Source organism: Bos javanicus, chromosome 25 (genome assembly GCF_032452875.1).
Source record: "Bos javanicus breed banteng chromosome 25, ARS-OSU_banteng_1.0, whole genome shotgun sequence".
NCBI classification, from domain to species: Eukaryota; Metazoa; Chordata; class Mammalia; order Artiodactyla; family Bovidae; genus Bos; species Bos javanicus.
In genome coordinates, this window is record NC_083892.1 from 6,566,591 (window position 1) to 6,590,788 (window position 24,198).

Here is a 24,198-nt window from a genome sequence, read left to right on the forward strand (position 1 = left end):
TTCCTTGTTCTGTTCCTGGAAAAGTCTGAGCAGAGAGAGGTCAGATGGACCTTCTAGACAGCTCTCCATCTTCAGCATTCAAGCTCTGAGGCTGGGCTCTCTCCTTTCCATCCCAAGATCCCTGGAGAGCCCTTTTTTCTCTGTCTGTTCTTTGGCAAAACTATTCTTTGAAAAGTCAGATAGTCAATATTTCCATCTTTGTGGCTTATCTAGTCTCCATTGCAACTACTCAGTTCAGTCCTCATAGCTTGAAAGTAGCCACGGACAATACATAAATGAATGGGTGTGACTGGGCTTCCCATAACAGTTTATTTACAGAAACAGTCTTTGTGCCAGATGGCCCAGAGGGCCATAGTTTATCATCTCCTTCATCAGGCCATCATTCTCCTCTGATATGGCAGGGCCCAGGGCAGCTGGCTGCTGGGGTGGAGGTAAAAGGAGACTTCCTTTTGAATTCTTGTGTCTCTTTTGCCTTTTGTACCATTTGATCACATTTTATAACAAATAATGTTAGGTAGGCACAGAAAGAGAATCCCCTTCTCCTGATCCACAGTAAGGTAAGATCCGTGCATACATTCAGTCTAGATACAATGCATTGACCTAGTTCTGCCCTCATAATAAACAATAAAGAAACACATCTGGATTTGGAGCCCTGATTTGGAGCTTTGACCTTCTCTAGGGCTTCCCTGGTGGCTCAGATGGTAAAGAATCTGCCTGTCATGCAGGAGACACAGGTTCAATTCCTGGGTCAGGAAGATACCCTGGAAGAGGAAATGGCAACCCACTGCAAAATTCTTGCCTGGGAAATCCCATGGACAGAGGAGCCTGGCAGGCTGCAGTCCATGAGGTTGCAAAGAGTTGGACATGGCTGAGCACAAGTGCGCAGACATACACAGTAATTCACTTGTATTTTTGATCCTTGCCTCCACCCCTGAACCCCAACCAGGTTAGCTCCTTTACTGACATCTGTGATCACAGGCCTCTTGGTTGTTACTGTTATGTCCAATTTTTACTTTTTTTTTTTTTCTTTACCAGTTTCAAGAAAAGTCTTAAAACACACTAGTTGAACACCCTCAGTTGTTCACAGGGAAAACTCAGCAAAGGAGAAGCCAGGATTCAGGCAACTGCTCTCCCAGCGCTTTGCTTATTAATCTCCATGCAGAAGAGGGCTTTTGTCTTTTTCAGACAGGGGTCTCACTTCTGCAATAGGCTGCCAGTTGCAAAAAAGAAAACTACCATCCTGTGGTGTGCCCCCAAACATCTTATTTGTCTTGATATTTCTTGCACAGAAATACATGTGACAGATAAGGAATCACTGGAGAATGGTTTGCTTTGTGTCAGACAAATATTAAAACAATAAACTACGTTGCCCTGGGATCCTCCTGCATGCACAGCCAGAGAATGAGGCTGAGATGAGATGTTTCTGAAAGACAGGGAGGTAGTCATTCCAGGGGAATTCCCTGGAAACCCCAAGTCCTGGGATAGCACCGACAGTATTTTTTCTTATGCGCATCCACACACAGCCTGGTGCAGAGCCCACATGGAAATCCTTGATCATGACTGTGTTCTCCTTCCCCCAGCCCTGAGCAGAGGCCAGAGGCTCCTTGTTGACTGGTGAAAGTGAAAGTGTTAGTCACTCCGTCATGTCCAACTCTTTGTGACCCCATGGACTGTACCTCACCAGGCTCTTCTATCCATGGAATTTTCCAGACAAGAATACTGGAGTGGGTAGCCATTCCCTTCTCCAGGGGATCTTCCCGACGCAGGGATCAAACACAGGTCCCTGCATTGCAGGCAGGTTCTTCACCCTCTGAGCCACCAGGGAACCATGTATAGTAGTGTGTATATATTAATCCCGAACCCCTGTTTTATACCCCACCTTGCCACTCTGGTGGCTGTAAGTTTATTTTCTATGTCTGCGCATCTGTTTCTGTTTTGTAAATAAATTCATTTACATATTTTTTTTTAGATTCCACATATAAATGATATCATATGATCTTTGTCTTTCTCTAATGTGGATTTAAAATGGGAAAAAAAAAAACAAAAACCTTATACTGAGTTCAGAGCTGGGATCTTGTTTGATTCCTGGAAAGTAAAGTGGAGCAGCCTGATAGACTGGTGCAGGTGTTCATGGTTTAGGGAACCTGGTTTTGTAAGTGAAGCCAAGCCCTCCCCATCTGCAGAGCTGGGAGTGAACAGCTTAGGAGGGAAGTAAGAACCCCGAGGGGACCTTCCCAGGTGGCGCTAGTGGCAGTGAACCCTCCTGCCAGTGCAGGTAAATGTAAGAGAAGTGGGTTCGATCCCTGGGTCGAGAAGATCCCCTGGATGAGGGCATGGCAAGCCACTGCAGTATTCTTGCTTGGAGAATCCCATAGACAGAGGAGCCTGACAGGCTACAGACCATGGGGTCGCAGAGAGTCAAACACACTCAGCCCCTAAGCAACAAGGACCCCCAAAGACACTCAAGCCCTGCAGTGGGATGCTTGGTATTTCTTGCATAGAAATATGTCCAACCCCAGAGAGGTGGTCCCCTCATTTCCCCTGCGTTATTTCTCTTCAAAAGCAGATTCCCCCACACACGGTAAAGATGCATGAAAGGAAACCGAACCTGGCATAGTTCCTTTAAATACAGTTGTTTTAACACTTGTATCATGAAGAACTCCAAAACACCATTGTCTGAAATCATGTTTTCATTCATGTAAAAGCAGTGACCTGCCAAGAGCTCTTTTATTGCTACTGGAGAACTTGGTGTGGCTTGTGTGCTAAGCCACTTCGACCCCATGGACTGTGACCCTACAGGCTCCTCAGGCCATGGAATTCTCCAGACAAGAATACTGGAGTGGGTTGCCATTTCCTCCTCCAGGGGATCTTCCCAACCCAGGGATCGAGCCCGTGTCTCCGAAACCATGTCTTCTGGGTCTCCTGTATTGCAGGTGGATTCTTTACTGCTGAGCCATTGGGGAAGCCCAAATACCCGGTTACCTGTGAGCATTAAGTGACATCCTTGTTTTAAAAGTTTTCAGGCTGCTTGAGGCATTGTAACTCCTCAAACAAATGGCTCTTCTTTCTTTTTCATTCTTAGATGTGATCTTTCCCAGGTGCTTTTGAAAGTTCACCAACAAAGCTGGCTTGGAAGGTTTATGTTATCTAGTGCCTGGACAACTGAACCATGTCTGAATGGCCCTCCTTCGACCTGGTCTAGGTGGGCATGTTGGGGAGGTCTCCAGCTGGGAAATCAGACAGGTGATCCCAGGTCCAGAAAGCACCTGTAAACCTCTGGGTTTGTTTGGGGACATTGCCCAGAGGATCAGGACTCAGTTTTCAAGTCTGGAGCTGGTTCTCAAAATCAGGTGGGGTTTGACATCACAGTGACGGCTGGCAGTGAAATGAACAATGCTTTTGCATCGCATTTCCATCCCGTGAGTCCCCATCAACCCCCATCTAGGGCCTCGGGTTCATGGAGCTGCAGCAGCCCCAGAGAACCATGGGAAATTCAGCCCAGCATAAGGGAGCTCATTTATCTCACTTGCCCCGCTTCCTACCTGGAGAGGCAATTCACCGAGCTTGCTGTTTCAGCCAGCTGTTAGCTAGATCATGAATGATTTAACAATTGAAGCTTTACTGTGTGTATGCACTCGATAAAGTAATTATTTATATAAATTATTAGCCTTTTTTTCTCCCTCCACGGCTGCCCGCAAAATGCTACATTGACACCAATACAGGTACTGTCAGAGGAATAGATGCTGGTAAATCGCTTCGTCCGAGTTACAGTAGGTCTCAGCATCTCAGGTCTTTGTCTCCCCAGGTTCCTTCTAAGGACAGAAAGCACTTTTGCAGATGCCTTCTGAGGTCCTGCCGAGTCAAACCCTCCAAGATGGAGATGCATTCTTGTTTTGTTTTTGTTTTTTTTTTCACTGAATGAAATGTTACAGAAACCCTGCCCAGGGGGCCGATGTCAATACATATAAGGAGATGGAACACAAAAAGGTCTTTAGCACAGAAAAAGATTCTCACTGCACATTTTCGCAGCCTTGGCCCTCCCCCCATGTCTGTTGGATTAATCTGCCCATTTGTAACCTGGGAGAAAAGAGACGACCAGCCCCTAACTTCAGGGGGTAAGCAGGAATCAGGGGGTAATTAGATAATATCGAAGGCTGCTGTCATCATTCAAACTCCTAAGTGTTGAAATAATATTCAGGTGTGTGAGCATTGTGGGGTTGTGAGGCGGTTTGTTGAGACTTCTTAAATTTATTAAGTTCAGAAACATGTCTACTTTGGGAACACCAAACTCACTGCTCAGAATGCATCCCTGTATCGGCATTACATGCTTTAATGTATATTTTTTACCTAGATGACTCATTTCTTTCCAAGGAAGAGACTATTTCTAACCAAGCTGTGAATCTAGTGACATTCGAGAAAGTGAGTTGCTCAGTCGTGTCTGACTCTTTGCGACCCCATGGATGGTACAGTCCATGGAATTCTCCAGGCCAGAATACTGGAGTGGGAAGCCTTTCCCTTCTCCAGGGGATCTTCCCAACCTAGGGATCGAACCCAGGTCTTCTGCATTGCAGGTGGATTCTTTACCAGCTGAGTCACAAGGGAAGCCCAAGATACTGGAGTGGGTAGCCTATCCCTTCTCTGGTGGATCTTCTTGACCCAGGGATCAAACCAGGGTCTCCTGCATTGCAGACAGATTCTTTACCAACTGAGCTATCAGGGAAACTTGAACATAAATATAGAATGGAAGAAATGTCACCTGCCCTGCTCTTTTCCATGCCCTGGCTTGCAGCAAGGTCTCAGGGAGGCTTGTAGACAGATCCCCCTGCAAATTAATTCAGTCCATGATGAATCAGGGCTGGTTCTCTTGGATGTGTTATGGATTAAGGGAGGTGATGGAGCAGCTTGTCCAGACAATAGGAGGGAAGTGAAAACTCACGGCCTGGAAGCAGCTTAGAGGGGCTTCCCAGGTGGCACTAGTGGTAAAGATCCTGCCTGCCAGTGCAGGAGATGGAGACATGGGTTCAGTCCCTGGGTGGGGAAGATCTCCTGGAGGAGGGTATGGCAATCCACTCCAGTATTCTTGCCTGGGAAATCCCATGGACAGAGGACCCTGGCGGGCTACAGTCCATGGGGCCGCAAAGAGTCAGGCACGACTGAAGTGACTTAGCATGCACACATGCAAGCTGTACATGGAGAAAGTGGAAGTGGAAAGGTTTTACCTAAAACTGACAAAGGATCCCTTCGTTCCAGGGCCTCCTGCAATAAATAAGACGTCAGGGTCTGGTGTCAAGTTGTCTGGGTTCAGATCACTGGAGAGTTTCTGAGCTGCTCTCTGTCTACCTTTCCACCCCAGGAGAGGGAAGATTACAGTTAAGACCTGATTCGTGTGGTTCTGTGAAGAGTTCTGTGAGTTCATCTGTGGGTCTGGCCATTAGCAAGGGTTAGTGACTAGTAGCTGTTTACTGTATGTTTCATCATGCAGTAAAATCTCATCTGTCTGATCATGGAGTCCGAGAGCATGGAATTATGCCAACCGTAATCGCCACTTTTAACGATCCCAGTTATCACTGCCTGAACTTTGAGACACGTGAGGTCCAGAGTCTCTCATCACTGATGTCCTCATTAAATTTCTCTTAAAATAGACACCCTTCTGAAGCAGCAGCTCTCACAGGGTCAAGGACTGTCGCTCATCTTTCCTCCGTAACAGAACTACTGTGGCATTCTGAGTTTATCTGACGATATAATCAATAAACATCTCAGCGTGTACCTGGGGCCAGATCATCCTCTGGGTACTAGAGACACAGTCTGGACAAAGATAAAGTCCTCAGGACACCTCAAGAGAGAGCTCGATAAGGAGAGTGCAATCATATGAAATGGTAGGAAGGAGATGGTAGGTGAAGAGGGAAAAAGGAGTGGTATGGTGGTGGCCGTGGTGGCATCAAGAAATGTGGGGTAAAATTGAGAGGAAAAACCTTGGAAGGAGGAGGTGATGTTGGAACCAAGAATTAGATTAGGGAGTCGACGTTTAGAGACTGGACAAAGGCGAGAATCTTTATCACTAAGAGGCGGTGGTCAGAGGTGGCTGGAGGAAATGAGGTCTGTCGGTCTCAGACAGCGAAGATTTAGGTCAATAAATTCATCTTTGGCAATCAAGCCAGCACAATATCCCCATCATTTTTTTTTCCCTTTCAAAAATGTACATCTCTCTCCAAGTTCTTGCCAGTTCTTTCCACACATCCTCCTCGGACCTGTAACGGCCTAGAAACTTCTGGGTAATTTGGATTTGACTAAAACTTTTGTACCATGACGTTATGTAAAGAGATTCAATTATGGTGCGCAATGTTTTGTGAGTAACTGCCGCCCATAAAAAGTTAATTAATCAGGGCTGTGTCAATTTCCTTGTGCCATGTCAATTTGCTGCCAGGTAATTAATCACTAATCACCCACCAAACAGCAGGCGGGGGTGGGGGGAAGCATCCTCGAGCCATTTATTGTCTTTCTCCAAATAAATGGCACGTGCAGCCGGCAAGAAACACATCTTGCCTTTCATAATAATTTTATCGACACTTTTGCAAGTTGTAATAGACTGCACCAACAAGCAGCTGCAGTTCAATGGAATATGAATATTAAAGAAACAAATGAGCGGAGATTTATAGGACATTGCGTTTCTGTTATGTCAGTTTTGAGATTAAACCGAGCAAATGAACAGTGAAAAATTACTCTTCCATGTGGAGAATGGTGATTAGACTTGTACATTAATTAGAAATTTTTGTTTTCCTATTCAATGCATTTCAAATGAGGATGTCCTGTAAGAAACTGTTTGTCCAAAACGTAGATTTATTCACTTCTAAACAGCAGTGTTTAATATCAACATGCATTTTAAAATGAAACAAGAGCCGATCCCAAATGTGAGTTTCAGGGATGAATAGATGTGCGTATGAAAACCAGGGAGTCCAACAAATTAAGTGGCCATTTTGGTCTTTTTGTCAATGACTGCCTGAATGCAAGACTCCCTTCTTACTCCTAAACCTGGAAATGACTGAATTTTAACAAAACTGAAAGCCTTTCCATTTTTACTTTGACCTAGAACCAAATGTGGTCCATCATATTAAGTTTTCCATTTGGTCTTATTTAAAGACAGTGACCTTACTGTGTATACATTTTGTGTTACAAACCAATTTGATGTATCTTTCTTTGAGATCTGTCCTGCAAATTGCAAACATTTTTTCGCCATGTGGAAAATAAGTCATCAGGTTTTTATGTGGGCTTTTTTGGACGATGCGTTGTGATGTTTATCACACAGTGCTCTGCCTGTGAAATTGAGCCATCTCTGGTTGTTTATTTCACCTCGGTATGTTACCTATTATGCCACTTCTTAATTTATGGTCCAGCTCATGGAACGGGAGTTCCCTCGAGGGGAATCCTGCAGAACCGTGAACCTGCTGCTGAAACCGCATCTGTACCCCCAGAATTGTGTAAGTGAATATTTCCTACCATAAATTACCCGCGGAATAATTCAACCCCCAAATGAGCAGGAACATCTCTGTCTTAAAACATTTCAGGGGTGGGGGAGGGGGAAGGTGGCATTCACGAAGCAAAAAAGAGGAAGAACAGACAAAGAGAGAGCTTCCCCCACCCCCATCCATCCTAAACAGCACACCTTTTCAGGGCATCTGGCAACCTCATGCAAATTCAAACCCATGCACAAATGCAAAGAATAATTGCCCGTTAAAGCAGTTGTATATTTTTATGGTTTTGATGCAGAGTCTGCCCCCCCGTCGGGTTTTGCATCTGCTGTTCTTCCATCTCTCCCAGAGCTCTAAAACTTTAATATGCAGTTTATAACCCTCAAGTATTTTCCATGGGTTTTGTTGTGTTCCTTCTCTTGGGATTTCCGGGCTTGCTGAGATGATCTCATTTGTGTTTATTTTCGAAGGTAAGCACCACATTCGTAAAAGAGACAGAGGGAAGGGCTCACGCGTTCGTCGCTGTAAATACATTGAACTCGAAGCTGCTCGGAGGTGGGAGGTGGGGGCGTCTGTCTTGCGGGGGAGACAGGCAATAAGCAGTTGACACTTTGGTAAATGGCCCATTTGTCTGGTTGATACACCCACACATCTTCCCTTTAAAAATGTTGATTTGCCTTGATACTTGAGCACATCACAGCATGCCTCTGGTTACATCCCTGAAGTTTCCATTTCATTGAGTTCAGCGGTGGAGAACTCCTTATTCCTAAGAGCTGAGACGGTTGCTCTGCTAACCTCGTCCCTCTCTGCTCTGGATATAAATCTAGCTGAAGGTTGGGAGTGGGTGGGCTGCGGATGTCGAGGTGTCAACAAGATGTGCAATTGGCATTTGCTCCAGAAGCTCAGGCCCTGTTTTCTTGGAGAGAAACTCATTTTTAGCTTATGAGCTAAATCCAATTTTCATTGCAGTGATACCAGATTTTTCACTTTGATTCATGCTGGAGCAGGTTAAAGAAGGAACGTTTCCAGTATAATGAACCTGTGCTTTTTTTTCCCCCTCCCTTGTCTCCCTCATGCCAAGAACTAAGGATTTATTTGGTACCCACGAAGAAGCCTGAATACTTTCCATTGTTTGCCATTGATGGTCTGTTTACATGCTTATTAACTTGAAGTTCAACTAGAAAAAAAAAAATCAAACTCCAGCGTTGGGGTTCAGAAATGCCTCTAATTTGGTGTCTTTTCTTTCAAACATTGTTCTTTAATTAACAAAGAGGCATTTACAAATATTGGACAGGGTGACAGGTGAATGACTTTTATTAGCATCGATTTACTCTGTTTTGGTAGTGGAGAGGACATTGTGCATTTCCCCTTGGCTTTTTGCATTGGATTTATTAAACACGTGTTGCCCACTTCCTACATGAAAACTCCTGAACTGGGATATTGATAGATGACATAACTTTCAGCAAAAGAGACAAGTCATGCTGCAATGTAAACACATAATTAAGATGTCTTCTTATTACCAAACCCAAGTTCATGTGACCAAAGCACAGTGAGACCAAACAATACCTAAATGTCAGAGTTTGGGTACAGGAAAGGTTTATTGGCCTGCAGGGTGATGCAAGGAGAGGGATGACTCAAAACACCCCGAATTCTCTGAAGGGCTTCAGCAAAGCATTTTTAAAGTCAAGGCAAGGGAGGCGCTTGGTCGGTTGTTGCAAGCTTCTTGATGTCAGAATCCTTTGTTCTTGTAACTCACCATGTAGGTCTGATCACTATATTCCTGTAAACCTCCAACAAGACAAATGTTACTCTCTGTTTTGCAACTTTTTATCTCCATGTGAATGGAAAAGTGTTATACCCTTAAAGATGAGAGCCTTGAGAATGGGCAATCCTATTTCAGGCTATAGGCAACATATAGGAAAGTCTGATGGCTCAGCGGATAAGAGAATCTGCTTGCAATGCAGGAAACACAGGATTTGAGTTTGATCCCTGGGTCTGGAAGATCCCCTGGAGGAGGAAATGGCAACCCATTCCAGTATTCTTGCCTGGGAAATCCCATGGACAGAGAGGAGCCTGGCGGGCGGCAGTTCATGGAGTCACAAAGAGTCAGACACAACTGAGCGACTTAGCACAGCGCAGTACATTCTTTTTACATGGTTCAAGGATAAAGCCATTTTAGTTTTGTTTAACCTATATCCAAATCACCTAAGTATACATTTCACATATGCAGTTAACCATGCTCTATAAGCCAGGAGACCCGGTAGGCAAGTAAAAATAAATAGATCAGCTCCTACCATCCCACCAGGGTCTAAAGGAAGCTTGACAAACAGTTGTGGTGTTTTGCCCTTGAATTTGACCATTTATCTTAGTTGCAAGACAAGAGAGCCACACTGTCCTGAGCCAGCCATAGGGGGGATGTCCTCTCATGGAGACAGGAAGAAACACAGAAGGCACAGCTGTCAGTCAGGCAAGGCAGGGATTATAAGGATTGCTGTTTTCCAGTGTTCCTTGTTGCACACATTCATTGCATAAAGACTCAGATTTGCTGGGTTGCTAGGGAGCTCCACGTGGGGCTGTGTGCAAGAAGCAACGTGACCAAATACCTTTTACTGACCAGATGGGTACCACCTGTCTGGCTGTGGGGGGAGTTTGAGCTCAACTTCTCTGAGAACAAGAAACCAATCTCCAAACCCTAATGCTGTGCAGCAATAAAGGTGAATTTAAGTGAATGAGGGTGGGCAATAATTCCCAGCGCAGAGCATTTACCCAAATCATCTCCCTTTTCATCAGAATCACACATATTCCAAGTCTGGTTGCTATTTTTGGGTCAGGAGTGTAGCAGTTTTTATAAAGATGACTGAGATCTCATATATTATTTGCACACTGTATTTCTGCAAATCTTGGGCAGCATGCTTTTTATAAAGGACAGGGTTATGGTCCTTTTAAAAGAGACAAACATGGGTTCATCATCAAAGCATGTCCAGGCATAGTATTAGGTAGCTGATACCTTGCTGTGCTAGGCAATTTCCTAAATCAAAGAGCAGAACAGATGGAAAACACTGCCCGCATGGAGCTTGCATTTTAGCTATGGAGAGAGTATTTTTTTCCCTTCATATCTGTGATCCAAGTTACTTGATTGCTAGTACACCCAGGAAGATTTTGGGTAGGCTTCTTCAGAAAGAGATTACAAAATAAAAGGGAGGGAGGGAGGAATGGATGCCTAATCCATTCTGTGTACCTTGACACTGAATTCAATCTCAGAGAGTTTTGGATGAAATAGAAAAGAATAGCTTTATTGCTTTGTCAGGCAAAGAGGGCCACAGCGTTTTGCCTTCAAAACTGTGTGTCCTGACCCGGAGGGGGTGGTGAGGAGTTTTATGGTAATGGTTCAAAGAGGAGGAAAGCCTGACTAGCTCCTGGACATTCTTCTGATTGGTGGTGAAGCAAGTGGAAGTCAGCATCACCAATCTTCTATTTCCAACTGGTCTGGGGTCTGTGTGCTGGTGGGCAGCATGCAGTTAACTTCTCCCACCTGGTGGGGGTTTCAGAATCTGCAAAACAACTCAAGGATATTATTAAGTGTACCCCTTAAGGAGGAGCCGAGACCCTACCCCCGCAAGGCTACACTGCTGTTTCTTGGCTGCTGCTGCTTTGTCTCTGCATCCCCTCCCTTCCCTAATTAGCAACTGTTTGAACCTGCCTGTTGGAACTCAGGGAAAGTCTTGGAGGCTGAATGAAGCCGATTTCCTGTAATCAAGGAACGGGAAACACAGAAAGGCTTTTGTGCCCAGGAGCCCCACTGGGTCCTGTTTGGTTTCAGGAATGAGGGAGGGAGGGAGAGAAGAGGGGAAGAGAAGGGAATATTCATCAACGACAGTGATTAACTAGAGACTTCATGAAGAGACCCCTTGGCCAGCTCTAAAAGGCAACAAGAAGGGATAGCTGAGCAGACATCCACCTGGGAGGCTTACATGCCTGCTCCAGTAACAGGAAGCCCCTGTTAAAATTTGTTGTGGTTGCTCAGTCACTAAGTCATGTCCAACTCTTTGCAACCCCATGGACTGCCGGCTCCCCTGTCCTTAACTGTCTCCTGGAGTTTGCTCAAATTCATTCCTGAATATTCATTGGAAGGACTGATGCTGAAGCTGAAGCTCCAACACTTTGGCCACCTGATGCAAAGAACTGACTCATTAGAAAAGACCTTGATGCTGGGAAAGATTGAAGGCAGGAGAAGGGGACACAGAGGATGAGATGGTTGGATGGCATCACTGACTCAATGGACATGAGTTTGAGCAAACTCCAGGAGACGGTGGAGGACAGAGAAGCCTGGTGTGCTGCAGTCCATGAGGTCGCAAAGAGTCAGAGATGACTGAGCATATGAACAGTGACAACATGTCCATTGAGTTGGTGATGCCATCCAACCATTTCCCCCTCTGCTGCCCCCTTCTCCTTTTGCCTTCAATTTTTCCCTGCATCAGGGTCTTTTTCCATTGAGTCAGCTCTTCGCATCAAGTGGCTCCTTATCTTACCTGAGGGCACTTGGCCTCCCAGGAAGTTGATGTGCGGTCCTTCCCTTGCTCCTTTAACAACCAGAATCTCTTTAATGTGCCCTGCTTGGAGTAGCCCAAAGAGCTTGGTATGAAGACCTGCAAATCCCTTATCCTGCATTGAGAAGGCTATTTTCTCCCTGCAGCAAAGAGGGGTACGCAGCGGCATCCTGGCTTTCCCCTTCTAGCAGCTTGCATTCCCCTCGCTCTACTGCTGAGCTTCTGTTTCATGTTCTATCTCAACATCTAAATCCTCCAAGAATTATTGTAAAACCTGCTTGTCGCTGAGAGGGATCTTGTCTGGCTCACTCCGTGCCGCAGCCAACGATAATGAATGGGTCAGCATAATTACTGCGTTTCCTCACACAGGCAACCAGCTGCTCTGCCAGATTGTGAATTTTTCATTTGCTTTATTTCAAAATCCAGGGTGTTCCTCCGCAAACTTAATATTTGAACTGTGGCAAGATCGCGTTAGAATCAAAGGCTCACTCGTTCCTTTTCTCCCCAGTGTTGAAGCCAACATCTCCTATCTCACAACTCTAGGCCTTTTAGGATATTTGGATTGCTCCGCTTTCCCCATTGAGGTTGATACCTCTTGGCAATTTCAAGGATAGTAGTTGGGCTTCCCAGGTGGCACAGGGGTGAAGAATCCACCCGCCAGTGCAAGAGATGCAACAGACGCGGGTTCTGTCTCTGTGTTGGGAAGATCCCCTGGAGGAGGTAGTGGCAGCCCACTCCAGTATTCTTGCCTGGAGAATCCCATGGACAGAGGAGCCTGGAGGGCTACAGTCCATGGGGTCGCGAAGAGTCACACTCAACTGAGCGACTGAGCACAGCTGAAACACCAGCTAAGAAACATGGATGTGGAGGGGCTGGCAAGCTGAGAGTTAAGTAATGCTATATGATTTGTCTTGACTGACAATTTTTTTAAAAAGATTAAGAAATAACCTGGATGGTCTTCTGGGACATAAAGGACATAAAGAGAAAGATAAAATCATTCTGGCTTTGTTCTACCATCCTGGCATTTTACTAGCATCATCAGAGAAGGATATGGTAGAATCCAAGAAACAGGCTGGCTATTGGCTGTTCAAGAACACACGAAGAATTCCAGAGGGTAGTCAGTCTGTCTTCAGCTTCCAGGTCAAGAGTTATAGTCCAGTCTGTGCAATCCCATGAATATAGGATTGGGAATAACTGCTGTGGGAAATTCCACTTTCTTCCCTCCCCAGCCTCCTGCCACTGACATGCAGTTACAAACCTACTGTCCAAGAACTCTGGAACTAAGGGGAGCTGATGGAGTGAAAGGCTTCTACTCTTTTTCTTTATTTTTTCTCTTTTTATTGAAGTGCTGATTTACAATATTGTGGTAATTTATGCTGTACAGCAAAGTTACTCAGTTACACACGTATTCTTTTTCATATATTTTACAAATATTTTTTCTCTTTCCTTTTATTTTTTTTAAACTATGAAAGCGTGATAACACAATTACAAGAGACTTGGAAAATACGGAACAAAATTACATATAGTTCCACTATATGTTACGATTATTTTTTAAAGTAGATAAATTAATATTTTTATTTGGAGTTTCCATATCAAACTCAAAAATTGGTAGAATGAATAGACAAAAGAGTAGAAGGATACAGTAGACCTGAAAAGCACCATGAACCAATTCAACATAATGAAGATTTATACAATTTTCACACAACACCAGGATACAAATTCTATTCAAGTTCCCATAGACTATAAACTAGGAGACATTGGAACATATCCAGGGACCTAAAACAATGTGCAAAAAAATTTCATGGTGTAAAGTAATTGGAGTCCTACAGAGTCTGTTTTCTGATATTCTTTTTAAATTTTTTTTCCATTATGACTTATCACAGGATACTGAATATAGTTCCCTGTGCTATACAGAGGACCTTGGTGTTTATTCATTCTTTATATAAAACCTTACATCTCCTAACTCCCACCTCCCTGTCCATCCCTTTCTGAACCCCTTCCCCCTGGGCAAGCACCTGTCTGTTCTGTTCTCTATGTGGAGGGCTTCCACTCTTGAACATGATGGCAGGGAGGAAGGCTGTTTGGATGTAGACAGAGGCAACTTTAAGATAATATGACACACAACACCCTGTGAGAGGTTAGGAATTCTGCAAAATACATGCTCTGGGAGAGGGCAGCTTGGATGTGTTGCCTTGCCTCTGGGAAAGAGCCTCCTGGGCTGAGGCCTCTCTGAGCCTTTATCTTCCTATCTGACCAAGAGAAGCTGGGTCCTTCCCAGCCTTGCACATTGCTACCAACACTGTCTAAAATCCCAAGAGAGACTGAACAGGGGAGACAGGGCTGTGGACACGAGGAAACCCATCCTGGTTCTTGTTCATTCCACCTGTCTCCCTCTCTAATGGGAGATACTTCAAGCTCCTGTTAGGCAAACAGGGTGAGAGGAGAAAAAGGATCAAGGAGAGAATGGATAGTCTGTCAGTCATTTGGTTGGACCACATCCCAGGGCTTCATTCACTGGTCTTTAAGTCATCTAGAATCAACTGTGTCCAATATCTAGAACCTACTGTGGACAAAATCAGGGGGCTTCTGCTGACATGGGGGGGATGCATGGGGAAATGCAAGGATGAATGGGATACGGTGGGGCCCCTCAAGAAGCTGGCTGATGAATAGAAGAAGTAAACATAATAAATAAGTGATTTTCTTCTCCAGACCAGTACCCACGAGAGGCTGGGTATTCTTTGAACTAGAGTTCCGGGAGAAATGAAGTCTGGGGTTGCTGCATTAATGGTGTTAATGCACTTCCCTTGGGTTTCCCAGGTGGCGCTAGTGGGAAAGAACCTGCTTGCCAATATAGGAGACAGAAGAGATGTGGGTTTGATCCTTGGTTTGGGAAGACCCCCCCCCCGTAGAAGGAAATGGCAACTACTCCAGTATTCTTTTTTTTTTTATATAGTTTATCTATGTTTATTTTCAATTAACAGAGTATTTTAGTTAGGCTCAGTTTTAAAAAATGACTATTTTTTTGCTCACATCAAATCTTAAGGACTGATTGTGAGTCTCTCTTTGTTAGATTTCTTTTTTTTCCATTTTATTATTATTTTTAATATAAATTTATTTATTTTAATGGAGGCTAATTACTGTATAATATTGTATTGGTTTTGCCATATATCAACATGAATCTGCCATGGGTGTACACGGGTTCCCCATCCTGAACCCCCCTCTCAACTCCCTCCCCATACCATCCCTCTGGGTCATCCCAGTGCACCAGCCCCGAGCATCCTGTATCATGCATTGAACCTGGACTTACTCCAGTATTCTTGCCTAGGAAGTCTCATGGACAGAGGAGCCTGGCAGGCTATAGTTGAAAAGAGTCAGACACAGCTGAAGCAACTTAGCACGCGTGCACGCACTTCCCTTACCTTAAGACTTTCGAGCCTCTAATATATTAATAGATCTCCTGGGACAGTGGCTTTCCAAATGTATTTTCCTAAAAGAGCATCCCCTCCATGGGATTCACTGCAGGTAACAGTGCCTACTGAGAGTGGGATGGGACTGGCATGACCAGCATGGTGAGAGCCTGTGATTCAGCGACTAGAAAGAGCAGCAAGGCGGGGTGATGTCCTCAGGTTTCATGGACCTGATGCATTAGGATTTGCAGACATCCTAGGAGGAAGCGCATCCCAGGCAGAGAAAGCTGTGTTAATTATAATGGGTCTCGAGCATCAGGCTTACTTTCCCTCCTGACTCTTGACCAAGTCACTTGGCTCAGAGAATTTCCGCACCACCACCCCTGGGAAGATAACCCTGCCCACACTTTCTTTTTCAGAGTTGAGTCCTCATACTTCTCTGTAGTTATGGTTGTTGTATAAATGGTTTTATAAGCTATGTAAATGGATAGGGGGCTGATGGGATCTTAGTAGTGATTTGTCCATAGGAGCATGAGGGGTCTGTACACGTCTGATGCATACACTTGTCTGTAGGTACAGTATATTTCAATTAAAACATTTTAACCAGCAATATAGGCTCATAAAGACTCCCCTCCATGGCTCAGCAGTAAAGAATCCATCTGCCAATACAAGAGCCACAGGAAACTCGAGTTCTATCCCTCAGTCGGGAAGATCCCCTGGAGAAGGAAATGGCAACTCTTCCAGTATTCTTGCGTGGGTAATCTCATGGACAGAGGAGCCTGGCAGGCTACAGTCTGTGGGGTCACAAAAGAGTCAGACATGACTTATTCAACTGAACAAGAAGCAACCCTAGATACCTAAAGGAAAATATGGGGAAAAAAGTAAAACAGAGTGGAGAAAAGCTATGAGTAGACAAGTAACATTTTCTCATGAAGTTTAGCCTCAGAGATAACTAAGAACACATTGAAGTATGTATGTATTTGTACATTATATACATATGCACGTATATATAAATAGGCATGTATACATATTCCCGCACACATGCACACATACGTGTGATATGCACACTAACGCCCACGAATATTTTATATACACATATATACATAATCAGGCTTCCCTTGTGGCTCAGCTGGTGAATCCGACCTGAGTTTGATCCCTGGGTTGGGAAGATCGTCTGGAGAAGGGAACGGCTACCCTCTCCAGTATTCAGGCCTGTAGAATTCCATGGACTGAATAGTCCACAGGGTCACAAAGAGCCGGACACAACTGGGCAACTTTCACTTCACTCTACATAATCACTTACACATGTACACATACTTATGTGTATGTGTACACATACACCTATGCATATTGCATGTTCATCCACATATGTATCATGCACAGTACCTATATTGGTCAGGTATGCATGTTAATAGGCAGATGTGAGAACCCAGCACACACACATCTTGCAGTCTACCTTTTTAAAAAGTTAAGTTTATGCAGTGAGCATTTCCCCTGTTAGTAAGAATCGTTTGTGGGTGTTTGTCCTAGATATTGGTCCCAGGGATCACTGACTGCGTTAATCCATCCTCTGTGGAATTGAACCTTGGTCTCATCCCTCCAGCCTGCCTTTAGAAGTCTGACTCCTGGAAGGAAGGGGTGTGGGTGTCCGGCCCTGGCCTACCGGGAGCAGGGTCCTGAGTGTGTGTGTTGAGTGGGGACGGTTCCCCCAGAGGCAGGCGCGATCTGAACCTTCTGTTCTCTCCTCTCACCCACAGTGCCTGGCTTCCCGTATCCAGCCGCCACGGCCGCGGCCGCCTACCGAGGGGCGCACCTGCGTGGCCGTGGCCGCACCGTGTACAACACCTTCCGGGCCGCGGCGCCCCCGCCCCCAATCCCAGCCTACGGCGGGTAAGTGGGGAGCCCCCCACCGCGGGCGGACCTCCCGCTCCAGCACGCCAGCCCTCGCCCCGATCCCTGCGTGCGATGGAGTGCATGCCCGCCTTGACCGCCCCTCCGGAACCGCCCAGCATGCAGCCCGCCCGCTTGCAGTACAGCACCTTGCAGAGTCTTGAAAAATGAGTGTAATTTGTCTTGTCATGCTTGGTGCCTTTAAGCATTCTACATGTCACATGTTGTTATGGAAATTCTCTCTGAGACTGAATGCTGGAGAACAGAGAAATGGTCACAGCCCAAGACGTCTTTCTGATGATTGCAAACATCTGGTGATTAAGGAGGTTGGATCACATACTCCCCTTGAGTCTCTCTGTTGGGGGTACCGGGAGGGTTTAAGACTGAAAAATCACCAGGGTGGCCTTGTCCCCCTCCCCAAAGATATCCTGTGCTTCAAAGTGTATGAATCTTTGGCCCAGAAGAGAAAATTAGGTGAGGAGGTGTACTCTTGAAGCTCAAAGAAATTGCAATTGACTCATTGCATGGGATTTTTCCAAAATAGTTTGCTTTCCTTTTTCCCTCTTTGAGAAGTTGTTTGTAGATTAATTTGTTCCCCATGGCCCATTTGGTCTTTCTCTGCATGGACTCTGCTGTTGCCAAGTGAATCTCAAGGAATGGTGGTGAATGCTATTTAAAAAAAAAAAAAATGGTACTGGTATAATGGGCTGCAGTTTCGAAGTGCTACCCTTTCTGCTTTGCTATTAGGAATCTTCCTGGTACATTCTGGGTCCCTGGCGTGCTGTTAGGAATCCTTCTAGAATATTAGAATATTCTGGCCCCCTGGAGTCGGAGAGAGGGAAGTCCCTAAAGCAGTAGTCCTCACAGGACACTGGGAAAGTCTGGAGACCTTTTGGGTTGTTGTGATAGCATCTACTGGGTGGATGTTGTGATAGCATCTACTGGGTGGAGGCTGGGGATGCTGCTAAAAATCCTACAAAACACAGGATGGCCCCCTGTCCAGCCCCCAACACAAAAAGTAACCAGGACCCAAATGTGGCTTTCCCAGCGGCTCAGTGGTAAAGAACCTGCCTGCCAATGCAGAAGACTCAGGTTTGATCCCTGGGTTGGGAAGAGCCCCTGGAGGAGGACATGGCAACCCACTCCAGGATTTTTGCCTGGAAAATCCCACAGAGGAGCCTGGAGGGCTACAGTCCATGCGATTGCAAAGATCTGGACACAACTGAAATGACTGAGCATACACACACACAAGGAAAGCTCAGCAATACCCAGCACAGTCTGGCACAAGTCTTCTCTGGTCAAGGACTAGGCTTTCTGGTCTCTAGAAAGAATCTAGTTATATTCAGGATTGTGTAAAAGGGTTAAATGCATTTTCTATAGCTCTTCAGCTTATCTGTCTTTTAGAAAACCTGAATAAGCCTAGATCATGTCTATTATGTTGATGACAAAGGGAGACACTCTTTGTTCATTATTTATTCATATCTCACCCATTCTAGCATAGAGCATTTGAAGTGTTTTAAAAACAAATGCTCAGAAATAAAGTTAAGGATATTAAGAAATGAGACCCAATGAAATCATCAGGAAGGGGAAATAAAAACAGAGAAATAAGGCAATGTCCATCATTTCTTAAATAATCATTAGACTTAGATTAATTCTGAGCTTCTTAGGGCAACTCTGAGCTGCTACTGCAAAAAAGTGTTTTTTTTTGTTGGGTTTTTTTTACTGAAAAGGTGGAGGATCATAACAAACCAAGGATGAATTGACCTTAAATTCTCACAGTCCTCCAAAATAATACATCTGCGCTTCCTAAGCCTTTTATATCTGACCATGTGTTGTGAGGAATCATTGGTTATATAGTGATTATCTCCCGTCCACGGTATTGAGCCCACTTTATAGATCCAGAAAGGCAGAAACTAAGATTTATCATTGCCAAGGTCACATAATGAGTAATGAAGAAAAGAAAGAATTACCCTCTGGGCTCATGTGATGACTGAAGCAAGATTCATAAGCCATACATGTAAAATTGCATATTTATATCATATTAGTTTGTCTGAAAATCATTTTCTTACCTCAGAAGATGGAAATTGTCGCTTTCGGTCTATGTACCCTTGATATCTCATTACTATATCAGACAGAAAAATAAAATAAAATTATATGGCTTATCCTCATATGAGCAATTTATTTTTAAAAATCTCTGAATAACACACCTGCTGTAAAATTGAAATTTGCTAACTTGTAATGAACTTGCTCTTTGCTAGGAATAACCAGGCATAACTAATGAATGCCACGTTTGCCAGGGACTTAGGTGACTCCAAGCGATAAAACACATTGTTGGTGACTGCTTTGTACATGATTTCATTTTAATGTTCCAGCCATCTTCCTAATCATTTTGGTTGTAATGGTAGATTGTACCTCTTTGCTGGCAATATTATGGCTGGAATTCTGAAATCATACTTAGTAGAAAGATAAAATTCTCAAGACAGGAGGACTAGAACATTTAGAAAGGCTAGGGATGTGTATGCTCGTGTCTGCATGTTTTATTAGAGCAGAGTACTGGTCAAAAGAAGGAAATTCAGCCAGTTGCCTGGGTGTTTTGCTGGATTATAAACTGCCTGGAGTGCACTGATTATAAATTGCCTGGAGTACATTGGTACCAAGTGAAAAAGTGTGAACTCAGCATCTTCCGTGAAGGCTCCTTTTCCTTCATTGTTTTAAGCTGAAGGAGTCCATAGGAGGAGGGGCAGAAGGAGCAGTTTATCCTTAAAAAAAGAGCACCAAGGAGGACACAGAGCAGACCTTGGCTGGAGTGGAGAGCCCTGATCTGTGTTGACTGAAGCAAGTAGCAGAGAGGTTGCAAAACCCACGTCTCTTTCCAGGAAGTGACGTCATCAGGATTCAGGTGTTCCCGGGGATGGTGTGGGTTTCCTGCAGTTTTTCATCTTCAGGGTCCTTTGGTTTCCCAGTTTCTAGATTTGACTCTCTTTCTTGCAGTCCAGTTCAGCTTAACATTGCCTCTCTCAGCTCCATGAGCTGAGGATGCTAAGGCAGATGGCACCTTTGAAGGAGTTTCTTACAGGCAGGCACAGGGAACACCATAGATGCTAACAGTTTTAACACATGTGGACGTGGTAAGATAGGCTTTTGAGGGAGTGTTGTTGTTCAGTCTCTCTGTCGTGTCCGACTCTTTGTGACCCCATGGACTGCAGCACGCCAGGCTTCCCTTGTCCTTCACTATCTCCCAGAGTTTGCTCAAACTCATGTCCATTGAATTGTTGATGCCATCCAAACATCTCATCCTCTGTCGCCCCCTTCTTCTAAATCAATTACACTTCAATTAAAATTTTTTATAATTAAAAAAAAATTAAAATCAAAAAAGGAAAGAAAACCCAATCAGGAAAAATTCCAGTCATTTCCTAAGTTGTCCTGTTAAAATCTCATTCTGTGATTTTCCTTCACATTCAGAGATCCCCTTTTTTATAAGCCATCATCTAGCAAACTGCATTTTGGGGGGAGACTTTATTATTCCCCTTGTCACCAATTGAAGACACATCCTAAACTTCTGTTTATTGTAAAGAATCAAACCTGAAAACACTGTTACTAAAATCTCAACCAAAAATGTGCCATTTATCCTGTGTCCATATATAGCTTCTTTTTTTGTGGGGGGGTGGGGGGGGCCGGGGGAGAGTTTGGAAAACATCCACAGAACCTCCATGGCCACTTTTGTGGAACCTTGGGTGACCCCTGGAAGTATCCAACATCATGGCAGTCACCCAGGAAGATTCACTCAGGGTGCCCTGGCATTCATTCATTTCCTTTTATTGATTTGGTTTTTTCCTCCACATCCTGACATTTTCTGAAGTTCCTCCCAGAGAATAAAAAACACAGGTTATGAAGAGCCTTATCTTCTCTTTCTCACATAGCTGAACAGAAAGTTATTGTGACATTAATGCATGATCATCCCTGGGGAGGGTAATTCTGCCTGGACCAGGATCACAGGAATGAGAGGAAAGCCTTAGATTGCGTTAGCTAACTCCTTATTGATTGTCAACATTAACTGAGTGAGAATGGGTGATAAGTTAGAAAGCTAATACCTACACAGTCAGTAGGATTGTTGTACTCCTATAAAGACACAAACTACCAGACAGATAAGATTGCCTCCTGCTGTTCTATCTCATACTGCCCTTGGTAGCTGACTTAATCTCTGTAGGCACAATTGCCTTAGCAGCTGGGTAAAGACAGTACCTGCCTCTGAAGTGTTGATAGAGGATGAAGTAGGGAAATGAGTGTGAGGTTACAGCTTCATCCATTCCATCAGATGACAGGTGTTAAGTGAACTGTGGCTACTGTAGTTGCTGTTGAGATAGGAATTGACTTTTTATTAGCTGCCCATACTCCTCTCTTTCTCAAGGTCCCCTTTTGCTTGAGTTGAACACCCACATTTCTGCATCCATGAGTTACTTACCCCTGGACTGTGGTGGGTGGGGTGGGGCGCTTGCTGTTAATTGACCTCCATCCCATGTAAGCCACAGAGATGGCTTTAGACAGAGGTACTTCAAGTGGCTAATGGAATCTGTAGATTGGAAACAAAATATTAACTAGTGAACAGTGTCAAAGAGAGTTGAAGGGACCATGTCATCCATATTTCTTCTTGCATTTGATCCCGAAGTCAGTGTCAGACACCATGTCCAGTCTGTCTTCCCAGGACTCACATTGGGGAGAAATTACCCATTGGGTGATTGTCATCTGAGGGAGCTTGTAGGCTGATGCTCTGTGGATAAAGATGGCAGGTGGAAGCATCAGAAACACATACTCCAGACTCAGTACAACACCAGATGTTACAGGACAGCGGTTAAACCATAATCCTCTCCCCCACAAAACCCTAAGAGATTGGTTTCATCAAGTTCTCGTTCTTGGTTAATTAATAAACAGCACCTTATTAAGTTTTGGGTTTTCCAGGCAACGCTAAGGTAAAGAACCCACCTGCCAATGCAGGAGACATAAGAGTGGGTGTGATCTCTGGGTTGGGAAGGTCCTCTGGAAGAGGGCATGGCAACCCACTCCAGTATTCTTGCCTGGAGAATCCCCTGGACAGAGGAGCCTGGCAGGCTACAGTCCCTGGGGTCCCAAAGAATCAGACATGACTGAATCGACTTAGCACGCACATATGTATCCAGTCCTACTATGTAACAGGCATCTTTTATGAGGATAGAAATATAAAGAACCATAGGAGATTTTTAAATTATTATCTTTATTCTAAGTGAAACATCCAGCATTTTGTGACAGGTTTTCATCTTGGCTCTCGGGATATTTTTGACCAAGGTATTCTGCACTTTCTCAGGTCATTAATTATGACACACGTGTGGTCAGTTGCTCAGTCGTGTCCAACTCTTTGTGACCACATGGGCTGTAGCCTGCCAGTCTCCTCTCTCCATGCAATTTTCCAGGCAAGAATGCTGGAGTATGTTGCCATTTCCTCCTCCTGGGGATCTTCCCAACCCAGGGATTGAACCCACGTCTCTTGTGGTTCCTGTCTTAGCAGGCAGATTCTTTACCACTGAGCCACCTGGGGAGCCCTGTTATGACACATATATGTGAAACTTCTTAGAGTTACCTCGTGAAGGTAACTCTTTTGGAGAGTTTTGAGGAGACTATGCTCCTCTGAATGCAAAATGATATGGTGATATCCCTGGGAGAAACTTTATACAGTTGCCAGTACAAGAATGAAGCCCAAACATAGCACCATGGGGGGTGCTTTCAGGCTAGGTCCTGAAGAAACCTATGGAACTATGTGGGTGAACCTTTCTTTCTGTGAGTCAACCATGCTTTCTGGTTTTAATTGATAAATATCTCATGCTCAGATGTTATTATCTGATGCTCAGGAACTTTCTCAATTAACATAAACACTTGGAACGATAGTCATTGTCACCTATTCTCAGAGTACTTTCCAGAATTCTCTCTAGCTGTTTGGCTTTATTTTTGGTTTTGCTGTGAGTTCTTGTTTAAATTCTCAGCCAGTTCTAAAATGTAACTTCTCACATTAAAGAGAAAGCCTCTTCATTGAGTGCATTATGAGACAAACACCATAAATGAGTAGTTCTTAAATTTGGGGGGAGAAGGTGGAATGTCACAGATGTCTTTGATAATCTAATTAAAAATATACATTTTTCCCTGGGAAAATGTCAGTGTCCTCACACCACACAATGCTGTACAAATGCCAGTGAGTTTATGGACCCACCTGATATCCATTCTAATCCAGCTATGGTTTAATGCATTTGAATGCATTACAAATTTTTTTTTTTTTCATTTGGAAGGGGCAGCAAGATATGCCATCATTAAATAAACTTTTCTTTAAGAATATATTGGTGGATGGGATATATTACATTATTCAAACAGATTGTATAGTCTGGGTATCCCATACTTTCTTTCCTTTTCCGTAAACTAATTTGCTGTAGTGCAATCATCCCCTTCTTGCATTCATCCAAATATTTAACTACTGTTATTACCTTTCTAAGAAAATGAGATGTGCATTCGCATTACATTCTTGCAAAAGCATATTGCGGTCCCGAAGTGATTGACAAGCAATACAATTACCTTTGCAGGCTAGACCGACCGCCTCTGCATTAAAATGGGGCTGCACCTGCTCTATGCGTGATGGTAGCTCTCTTCTCTTGTATGGGGCCATGGCTCATTTATCGAGAGCTCCATATTAGACATCATCCCCCGCCCTCCTCTCTCTTCGTTTATGTTATTTCGAGTGCACCTGTTTAGTGAGGTTTTTAAAAATGTTTGAATACATTCTTGGAAACCATCATGAGTCTTTGTAAGAGCTTGCTTGAAACCAGTTCCTGTTTAGAATAGGACCTGGGCTTCCCAGGTGGCGCTAGTGGT

The 24,198-nt window shown here is 44.3% G+C and overlaps 1 protein-coding gene across 18 annotated transcripts in view; it reads left to right on the forward strand.

The window, feature by feature from the left end:
• Positions 1–24,198, forward strand: part of RBFOX1 (RNA binding fox-1 homolog 1) — a 2,444,696-nt gene that overhangs the window by 2,360,782 nt on the left and 59,716 nt on the right. For all 18 annotated transcript variants that reach the window (XM_061401054.1, XM_061401052.1, XM_061401049.1 and 15 more), the window contains one exon: positions 17,178–17,310. In XM_061401054.1, the coding sequence (XP_061257038.1) occupies positions 17,178–17,310 (133 nt within the window). The remainder of the gene's footprint in view (positions 1–17,177; positions 17,311–24,198) is intronic.